The sequence below is a fragment of the Geotrypetes seraphini genome, chromosome 19, assembly GCF_902459505.1.
Source record: "Geotrypetes seraphini chromosome 19, aGeoSer1.1, whole genome shotgun sequence".
Lineage (NCBI taxonomy): Eukaryota > Metazoa > Chordata > Amphibia > Gymnophiona > Dermophiidae > Geotrypetes > Geotrypetes seraphini.
In genome coordinates, this window is record NC_047102.1 from 4,269,677 (window position 1) to 4,279,914 (window position 10,238).

Below are 10,238 nucleotides of genomic sequence, written 5' to 3' on the forward strand. Positions count from 1 at the left end.
TGAATCTCTTTGTACACCACTGTATTGAAGTATTGAAGTTCAGGAAAAGGGAGATGCAGAAAGAACACCAATCTGCCTGAAAAACACGGCAGCATGGCTTTCTTGAATTCAAACAAAGTCTCTGTTTCCACTTCTTCGTGTGGGAGACCGTTTCACGCATCTACCACCCTTTCTGTAAAAAAGTATTTCCTTAGATGACTCCTGAGCTTATCACCACTTAACTTCATCCTATGGCCTCTCATTACAGAGCTTCCTTTCAAATGAAAGATTCGACTCATGCGCATTTACCACTGATTGACAGGAAACCTATGTGCAAAGAGGGAGGGGTGTAACACATGGGCATGTCTCCTACTTACATGCATAGTTTACAGAAAACTATAAATTTTGCACATCAGTTGGCACACTTAGACGTGCCAGCTTAACCTGCCATTGACAGTGAAGGAGGGCACACCTAAACATGGTTGCACCAATGCCAATATATGCTGTATTGTATAATACAATGTCCCGCAAGCTTTGTTGAGCCACAGCACAGTAAACAGAGTAGCCGCAGCTTGAGGCATCCGGTAGTACGCTGACGTTGATGTGACAATGTCACAAGCATGTGTGACATCATCACATCGACGCATGCGTGAAGGCCCTCCAGATGGCCCTGAACTGCCAGGTTGGGGGGATGCCGGTAGGGAAGACGCGCGGAGAGAAGACCTACAGGACATACCTCTCGCTGCAATAGGCACTTCCTGTAGGCAGTCAGCTGGCACGCCATCCCTCCTCCTAACCAGCATCCCACGGCACACCCCCAATCTCAGGAGGCACATAGTTTGCCATACACTGGTATAATGGAATCTTGGAACCAAGATGCCGTCAAAGAATTGGTGCTAGGCATATGGCATTCCTAGACTGAGGCATCAGTTTCTAGAGTTGCTAAATACTGCGTTTCCAGCATAAGGTAAAAGGAGTCAGATATTCACTTTTGGCTAGAATTCAGCCTTAGTAAGTACCACAGAGGAGCCTGACTTTATTTCTGTTCCTCAGCCAAAAATGCATTACAGCACAATGTAAATAGTCTTCTATAAGCAAACAACAAAACAATCCAACAGTCCAGTGAGAGCAAGCAAAATCAAAAGAAATACTGCAGACTAATGTTAGTCTGCAGTATTTCTTTTGTTTTTTGGATAGTCTTCTATAAGCCAACTTTCCATGCAAGAAATCAACATTGAAAAACACATTTTTACAAATAGAACAATCTGATAGCAATGTATTTTTAAAAAACACGTAATTTGACTCATGAAGAAAATGTATCTTCTTAAATGCCATATATGAGTGGTCTCAAACTCAAACCCTTTGCGGGACCACATTTTGGATTTGCAGATACTCGGAGGGCCTCAGAAAAAATAGTTAATGCCTTATTAAAGAAATTTCAATTTTGCATGAGGTAAAACTCTATAGCTTATAAATCTTTCCTTTTGGCTAAGTCTTAATAATAATATTGTCATTTATAGCTAAAGAGACAGATGATCAAGAAACTGTTTTATTTTATTTTTGTGATTATGATAAACATACCCAGGGCCTCAAAATAGTACCTGGCGGACCGTGGGTTTGAGACCACTGCCATATATGAAACATACAACAAAAACACAGTCTGTATACTTACCAAAGTTCTAGTGAAGTTTATTAGCTTAATGTATCCATAAAAGTCAAGAGCTAGAAGAAAAAGAATAATTTATGAGAATCTCTGAAGGTAGAAGCCAATCTAAAGGCTTAGGAGCCTACAGCTGAACTCTTTGTAGCCTCCCCAAGCCAAAGCTGAAGACTAGGGAGCTGAAGGGACACCACTACAGAATTCAGCCGCTGAGGTCTGCCATAAAACCTTTAGACCCCAATTTAGTCATGCAGTTTTCCCAATTGTCTCCAGGATAGGAGTGGTAGGGGGAACAGCTTAGTAAATCAACTCTTATTCTCCTTCCCTCACATGGTGGCACCCCTCAGAGCTACACCTAAACTGACTGCTTCAATGTTTCATATATCACCTGGGTTCAAAGATCCCACCCGTCCCACACCCCTCATTAGTACCTCCAACCTTGTTATCAAAGTCTTCCTTCCTTCTCCCACCTCTTACAGGCTGGTGGTCTCCCAATTCCCTCTGTCTCCAGCATCCTCTCTCTCGGTACCCCCTCCCTCACCATGTCACTTTGTTTTCCCAGAGACTCAGACAATTCTCAACAAAGATCCAATATAAAATATTTTGAATAAAAAATAATTACAAAAAAAAGTTAGGGTGTTCATACCGGTTAAGACATAGGGTCAGAGAGCAATTAAAACACAACATCTTTTAAATTACAGTATTTCACTTTTTAAACTTGATAGTCACAAAGAAAGTGTATTGCATGCTGAAATATTATCAGGTAGTCAAAATCACTTAGCTTCTCTTAGCTCTCTAAAAGGTAGACAGGGCTGTGAATCCCACTTCCCTAAATAACATCCCTCCATTGTCAAAAAAACACATTTATCCAGAAAAGTCAGTTTTCATAGAAAAATCTCTCTAAACAGCATCATTAAAGCAGGTTTCATCTAACAGAACTCACCATGTTTATGGACAATGCTACTGATATTAAAATCATGTTCGGCTTTACAGTGGGCAAATATATTTTCAGCAGAATTGAATAACCTAAACAAAGAAAGAAAACAAATTACCTTCCAGTCTAAACAAAGGTAGTAATCTAGCTTTGATACCTCTCTCCCATTCACACCTTCCCATTCCATATCTGAAATGTAATGCTGTCACTATGTCAATGATCTTATTATTATTATATTTCTATGCTGCATACCAGCAGATTGTTTCTGTTAAATCAGGCTGCTCTATGGGGTAAAGACCTAGAACAACTCCTATTGCCCACCACTTATGACGTATTCAGGAAACGCCTCAAAACCCACCTATTCCTGAAATACCTAGACAGCTGACCCACTTCCCTCTTTCCCCTCTCTTGCCCTTTCTCCCCATTGTTCCCACATCCCTTAAGTTAATTCAACTTGTACGTCAACTCAACTTGTACGCCACTAATCTTTTGTAAACCCATAGAACTTAACGGTATTGCGGTATATAAACTGTTGTTATTATTATTATTATTAATAAATGTGATGATACAATCAGGCACTTGACTAGTATTGAACCACATTCATGTAACACAGAAAAGTCCACAGATCTCATCACACAAACACACCTGGTAGGCAGGTTCTGCAAGACTAAAGGCTAGACCTGAGGTCACGTTTATTGGCTGTTCTTTGCCCACTAATGAAGTAATGCACTGCTAGGTGAATCCACTTAAATTATCTGCAATAACACCTGTGTAGTTGCCTCTACGTGTTACATCTTATGAACAAAACAATATTATGTACAGGGACAGCTAATAGAAATCACAAATGCTGTTTGATACTCACAATGTTGCCAAAGCAGTAGTAGCACCCGCCGAGGATTTACAGATAATAATAATAAGTTTATTTTTATATACTGCAATACCACAAACAGTTCAAATTGGTATACAGAGGAAGAGGCTGTATACCAGGGGTGCCCAACCTTTTGGCTTTCCAGGGCCACATTGGCCGAAAAAAATGTTTCTGGGGCTGCACAAATGCTGCAGCAAGACAGAGAAGGGAGCCGGCAAGACAGTAAACACCAGGGGGCAGCAGAGGAAAACACTGCATCGCCCTCGACCAGGGCCGCACAAAATATTTCACTGGGCCGCATGCGGCCCTCGGGCTGCAGGTTGGACACCCCTGCTGTATACAGACCAAAGCTTCCAAAATTACATCAACATATTGAAATTAATCAAATTTATCTAGAAGGAAGATGCATCAAAATAGATATGGAGTCAGAGAAATTTATTAAAAAGATAAGTTTTAATTGACTTTCTGAAAGTTTGATAAGAAAACGCATTTGGAATAAATTTGGTTAAACATTTATTCCATTTGCTTGCTTGGCAGTTGAGACAGTGAAGGCTGGGATGGTCCCCCTCTCTCAATGGCAACCTGTCATTATGCACTTTGGTTGTGGGTCTGAGCACTTCAAGTTACGTTTTAATGAGTGTGTTGCTAAGTTATCTCGTTGTGATTACTTTTAAGAGCACAAGTATTTTGAATTGTTTTACATTTGGAGCATTGAGATAAAGCAGCAAATTTCTGCTACTCGATGGCCACGGATTTGGACTTGGAGGATGAGATGTATAGCGTCAGCATCTATGAGATAAACTTGTTTTTTTCTGTTACATAGTTTTTTGGACCCCCAGTTCATTTGCAGAAGTTAGAAAGTTCAAAATCTAATAGATGCTGGCACTGTTATCTTGAAATAGGGACACTGGATCATTTGTTGTTCTATTGTCCTTTGATACTCAACTTTTGGAAATTAATATGGGGGCAAATCAACTCAATTTTGGAATCTTCAATTCTGTTGTCTTATGAGATGATTATTTGTGGTACACTGTTATCCCCTAAACCTCCTTTGGACAAATATAAAAGCAGATAATTTGCTATCATGACTGGGATAGCCATGCAAATAGTTACCAAAAAATTGGGATCGGCTTAATTTCTCCTTCTGGTGAGATTCTTTATGTTTATGCTACAAATATGAGAAAATGAATTCAGAAATTTGGGGAAATAAGTTATTTAAAAATTAACTTGGAGTCCACTGACAAATTTTGTTAAGGTTGTTTAGCTGGATTATCCCTTATTTCCTAGTTCAGTTGCACATTCAGGGAGGGTGGGTGGGTGAGTGGAGGGGTATTATATTTTGATGTCATCATTGATCAAAAAGTTCAATATGATTTTCAGTACATGACTGAATTTTGTTTTCGATCTTGTATTGGGGAGGGAGGGGGAGAAATGTTTTTGAAGTAATTCTATGATCGATGAAAATGCAATTTTGAAGTTCATAATATGTATATGTACATGTACATTTTAATGCATTGTTTTCAATTGAAAAATTAATAAAGTTTTACAAAAAAAAAATAGTTCCCTTTAGTACAGGGGTGTCAAAGTTCCTCTTCGAGGGCCGCAATCCACAATCCAGTCGGGTTTTCCCCAATGAATATGCATGAGATCTATTTGCATGCACTGCTTTTATTCTATGCTTATAGATCTCATGCATATTCAATGGGGAAATCCTGAAAGCCTGACTGGCTTGCAGCCCTCAAGGAGGGACTTTGACACCCCCACTTTAGTAATTAAATCCAATATCGTAACTATGCATCATGATTAAACATTCTGCGATGTATTCATCCAGGGGTGGGCAACGAGGGCCACGATCCGGTCAGGTTTTCAGGATTTCTGTCACAAATATGCATGAGATCTATTTGCATGAACTGATTTCATTGTATGCTAATAGATCTCATGCATATTCAATGGAGAAATCCTGAAAGCCCTCCAGGAGGGACTTTGACACCCCTGCTTTAGTAATTAAAGCCAATATCGTAACTATGCATCGGGATTAAACGTTCTGCGATTTGTTCATCCAGGGGTGGGCAACGAGGGCCGCGATCCAGTCAGGTTTTCAGGATTTCCGCCGCGAATATGCATGGGATCTATTTGCATGAACTGATTTCTTTGTATGCTAATAGATCTCATGCATATTCAATGGAGAAATCCTGAAAGCCCTCCAGGAGGGACTTTGACACCCCTGCTTTAGTAATTAAAGCCAATATCGTAACTATGCATCGGGATTAAACGTTCTGCGATTTGTTCATCCAAGGGTGGGCAACGAGGGCCGCGATCCGGTCAGGTTTTCAGGATTTCCGCCGCGAATATGCATGGGATCTATTTGCATGAACTGATTTCTTTGTATGCTAATAGATCTCATGCATATTCAATGGAGAAATCCTGAAAGCCCTCCAGGAGGGACTTTGACACCCCTGCTTTAGTAATTAAAGCCAATATCGTAACTATGCATCGGGATTAAACGTTCTGCGATTTGTTCATCCAAGGGTGGGCAACGAGGGCCGCGATCCGGTCAGGTTTTCAGGATTTCCGCCGCGAATATGCATGGGATCTATTTGCATGAACTGATTTCATTGTATGCTAATAGATCTCATGCATATTCAATGGAGAAATCCTGAAAGCCCGACTGGATTGCAGCCCTCCAGGAGGGACTTTGACACCCCTGCTTTAGTAATTAAAGCCAATATCGTAACTATGCATCGGGATTAAACGTTCTGCGATTTGTTCATCCAGGGGTGGGCAATGAGGGCCGCGATCCGGTCAGGTTTTCAGGATTTCCGCCGTGAATATGCATGGGATCTATTTGCATGAACTGATTTCTTTGTATGCTAATAGATCTCATGCATATTCAATGGAGAAATCCTGAAAGCCCTCCAGGAGGGACTTTGACACCCCTGCTTTAGTAATTAAAGCCAATATCGTAACTATGCATCGGGATTAAACGTTCTGCGATTTGTTCATCCAGGGGTGGGCAACGAGGGCCGCGATCCGGTCAGGTTTTCAGGATTTCCGCCGCAAATATGCATGAGATCTATTTGCATGAACTGATTTCATTGTATGCTAATAGATCTCATGCATATTCAATGGAGAAATCCTGAAAGCCCGACTGGATTGCAGCCCTCCAGGAGGGACTTTGACACCCCTGCTTTAGTAATTAAAGCCAATATCGTAACTATGCATCGGGATTAAACGTTCTGCGATTTGTTCATCCAGGGGTGGGCAACGAGGGCCGCGATCCGGTCAGGTTTTCAGGATTTCCGCCGCGAATATGCATGAGATCTATTTGCATGAACTGATTTCATTGTATGCTAATAGATCTCATGGATATTCAATGGAGAAATCCTGAAAGCCCGACTGGATTGCAGCCCTCCAGGAGGGACTTTGACACCCCTGCTTTAGTAATTAAAGCCAATATCGTAACTATGCATCGGGATTAAACGTTCTGCGATTTGTTCATCCAGGGGTGGGCAACGAGGGCCGCGATCCGGTCAGGTTTTCAGGATTTCCGCCGCGAATATGCATGAGATCTATTTGCATGAACTGATTTCATTGTATGCTAATAGATCTCATGGATATTCAATGGAGAAATCCTGAAAGCCCGACTGGATTGCAGCCCTCCAGGAGGGACTTTGACACCCCTGCTTTAGTAATTAAAGCCAATATCGTAACTATGCATCGGGATTAAACGTTCTGCGATTTGTTCATCCAGGGGTGGGCAACGAGGGCCGCGATCCGGTCTGGTTTTCAGGATTTCCGCCACGAATATGCATGAGATCTATTTGCATACCATGGGAGGCAGGGCATGCAAATGAATCTCATGCATAGCCGTGGCGGAAATCCTGATCACCCGACCGGATCGCGGCCCTCGTTGCCCCCCCCCCCCCGGCACTTCAGACCCCCAACTGCACGAGCCCATCAGAAAGCCAAACCTAGCGAGCGCGAGAGCTTCCACGCACCGGTCGCAAAACAAGCAGCGCGTGCTCGCGGGCCCCTCGAGCTCGTCGTCCTCCAGCTCTCCGCAGTCTGACAGCTCTTCGTCGTCGCTGGCCTCCGCCGATCCTGCGGCAGGACCGTCGCCCCTCGCCGGCTCCCCAGCTCTACCCCATACGTGCGCCATCTTTGAGACTTTTCGCCAGGCCCCGCCCCCTTCCGGCGTCCCCTGCCGTGCGTGGCGGCGTCTCCCTGGCAACCATGCCCACGCTTCGCCTGGCGAGCCTCTTGCGCTTCCGGGGTCACCAAGGCTTGTCAATAAAGTTGGGCGAGGGTAAGAAAACCAGTCTACTAACTACTAGAGCTAGCATGGGAAGCAGACCAGTTAGAACAGGGGTAGGGAACTCCGGTCCTCGAGAGCCTATGCCAGTCGGGTTTTCAGGATTTCAGCAATGCATATGCATGAGATCTAGTTGCATGCACTGCTTTCATAAGAACATAAGTAGTGCCTCTGCTGGGTCAGACCACAGGTCCATCACGCCCAGCAGTCCGCTCCCGCGGCGGCCCAACAGGTCATGCCCTGTCTGAATCACCCCTTGGTTTCTCATCGAAGTCCTATCTTCCCATCAAATTCTTGACCCTTTGTCCCCGCACCCCTTTCAGTACCCTACGATCCCTTTGTCCCCCAGGAATCCGTCCAATCCCTGTTTGAATCCCTGTACTGTATTCTGCCTGATCACTTCCTCCGGGAGCGCATTCCATGTGTCCACGACCCTTTGGGTGAAGAAAAACTTCCTTGCATTTGTCTTGAACCTATCCCCCTTCAGTTTCTCCGAGTGCCCCCTCGTACCCGTTGTCCCTCTCAGTCTGAAGAACCTGTCCCTATCCACCCTCTCTATGCCTCTCAGGATTTTGAAGGTCTCTATCATATCTCCCCTGAGCCTCCTCTTTTCCAGAGAGAAGAGACCCAGCTTATCCAGCCTCTCAGCGTATGGGCAGTTTTCTAGCCCTCTTACCAGCTTCGTTGCTCTTCTTTGGACTCTCTCAAGCACCGCCATGTCCTTCTTGAGGTGCGGCGACCAATACTGAACGCAGTATTCCAGATGCGGGCGCACCATCGCCCGATATAGTGGCATGATGACTTCCCGCGTCCTGGTTGTGATACCCTTCTTTATGATGCCCAGCATCCTGTTGGCTTTTTTCGCCGCTGCTGCACACTGTGCGGATGGCTTCATTGATGCATCCACTAGCACACCCAAGTCTCTCTCAAGTCCGCTGTCTCCCAGCAGTGCCCCCCCCCCCCCCCATTTTGTAGTTGAATAACGGGTTCTTATTTCCTATATGCATGACCTTGCATTTCTCAACGTTAAAGCGCATTTGCCATTTCAATGCACATTCATTGGGGAAATCCTGAAAACCCAACTGGAAAACAGCTCTCTAGGACTGGAGTTCCGTACCCCTGAGTTAGAATAAAATCACAGTTTTGTTTGTTCCTTTGCAACAGGCCAGGCCCATTTCTACAGCAATTTTGGTGGAAGGTGCATGTGGCCCTGAGGCAGCCCTTCCTGGTGAAATATGGCCATCTCAGACACCTGGGATTAGATCAGGGGGTCGCAAAGTCCCTCCTTGAGGGCTGCAATGCAGTCGGGTTTTCCCCAATGAATATGCATGAGATCTATGTGCAATGCATATTCATTGGGGAAATCCTGAAAACCCGACTGGATTGCAGCCCTCAAGGAGGGACTTTGCGATCCCTGGCTTAGATGAATAAAGATGGTGTGATTTCATTAAATAACGTTTTCTGGCGCTGAAACTGTGCAGCCCAGAGGAAGGGCTAGAGAAGCAGTGGTTAATGTCAGCAATGCCAAGTTACCCAGTTCCAGGATGGAGGCTTTTTTTTTCCAACTTGTATCCCAAAGTGGTGTTGGATTTGTATAGGGTGTTCCAATAAAAGTGCAACATTTAATTTTTTAATAAAAGGCATAATTCAATCAAAAACTGCTGATGTTTTTAGTTTAGCCTAAAATATGCACATTATGGTTACGTGTGGAATACACTATCTGACAAATGTCGTTCCCCCCCCAGCTCTGCTAGCACACTTGCTTCTCATATCGTTACCCCCTCTCATTGGACACCCTTTAGTTCCCGAGTCTCTATATTAAAATCAGTAATGTATAAGGTCCTAGGATAAGGGTGATCAGAAATCCATGCCTTTTCTGAAAATCTCCAGCCTGGAGCTGGTTAACGTGCTAGCTCTGTAATATTAAGCATTAAGGTAGTCCAGTATCTTATTGTTTTACCATTTCAGTACATTCAAGTAAATTAATAAGGCCACCACATTGCTTGGAGACTCTTTTTACCATTATCACAGTGCTACCATCTCACCCAGTTCCATGAGAGACTTGGTCAGTCCTGGTTTTCAATTTACAGCCTAAATCAGTATGGAAGGTGTACTCCCTGCTTCTACTCATCAGTGCTATGAGTCCCATAATGCAACAGAATGTTTGACAAATATGCAGGACTGGCTTAAAATCTCAACTGGAACTGGATAACTTGGAAGCTCTGTTATTACTATTAAATGTTTTATTTCTCTTAGGTTTGACAGTTTTATATTACAGATATAGTTTTGGCATCATGTAAAGACTATTACTTATTTGGGACCTAAAAACAAGGGATTCTTGGCCCCCTACCTATGTGTATAAAAAGTAGCTTTGTAAACTGGTAAAAAATAGGTTCATTCCGATTGTAAGTTGAGATTAGGAGATGATGATGGTTAGACAGTTTGTAGAGATCGTCTTTCAATTAGCACCTAACCCACTATGTTG

The 10,238-nt window shown here is 43.5% G+C and overlaps 1 protein-coding gene across 2 annotated transcripts in view; it reads right to left on the bottom strand.

Moving 5' to 3' along the window:
- Positions 1–10,238, bottom strand: part of PRMT3 (protein arginine methyltransferase 3) — a 91,825-nt gene that overhangs the window by 78,746 nt on the left and 2,841 nt on the right. Inside the window, exons 1-3 of one of the 2 annotated variants that reach the window (XM_033928474.1) lie at positions 7,440–7,636; positions 2,583–2,665; positions 1,652–1,701 (exon numbers count right to left, since the gene is read on the bottom strand). In XM_033928474.1, the coding sequence (XP_033784365.1) occupies positions 1,652–1,701; positions 2,583–2,665; positions 7,440–7,600 (294 nt within the window). In that variant the 5' untranslated portion in view covers positions 7,601–7,636. Of the gene's footprint in view, positions 1–1,651; positions 1,702–2,582; positions 2,666–7,439; positions 7,637–10,238 lie in introns of those variants that run through there. The other variant, XM_033928475.1, reaches the window with a different exon arrangement.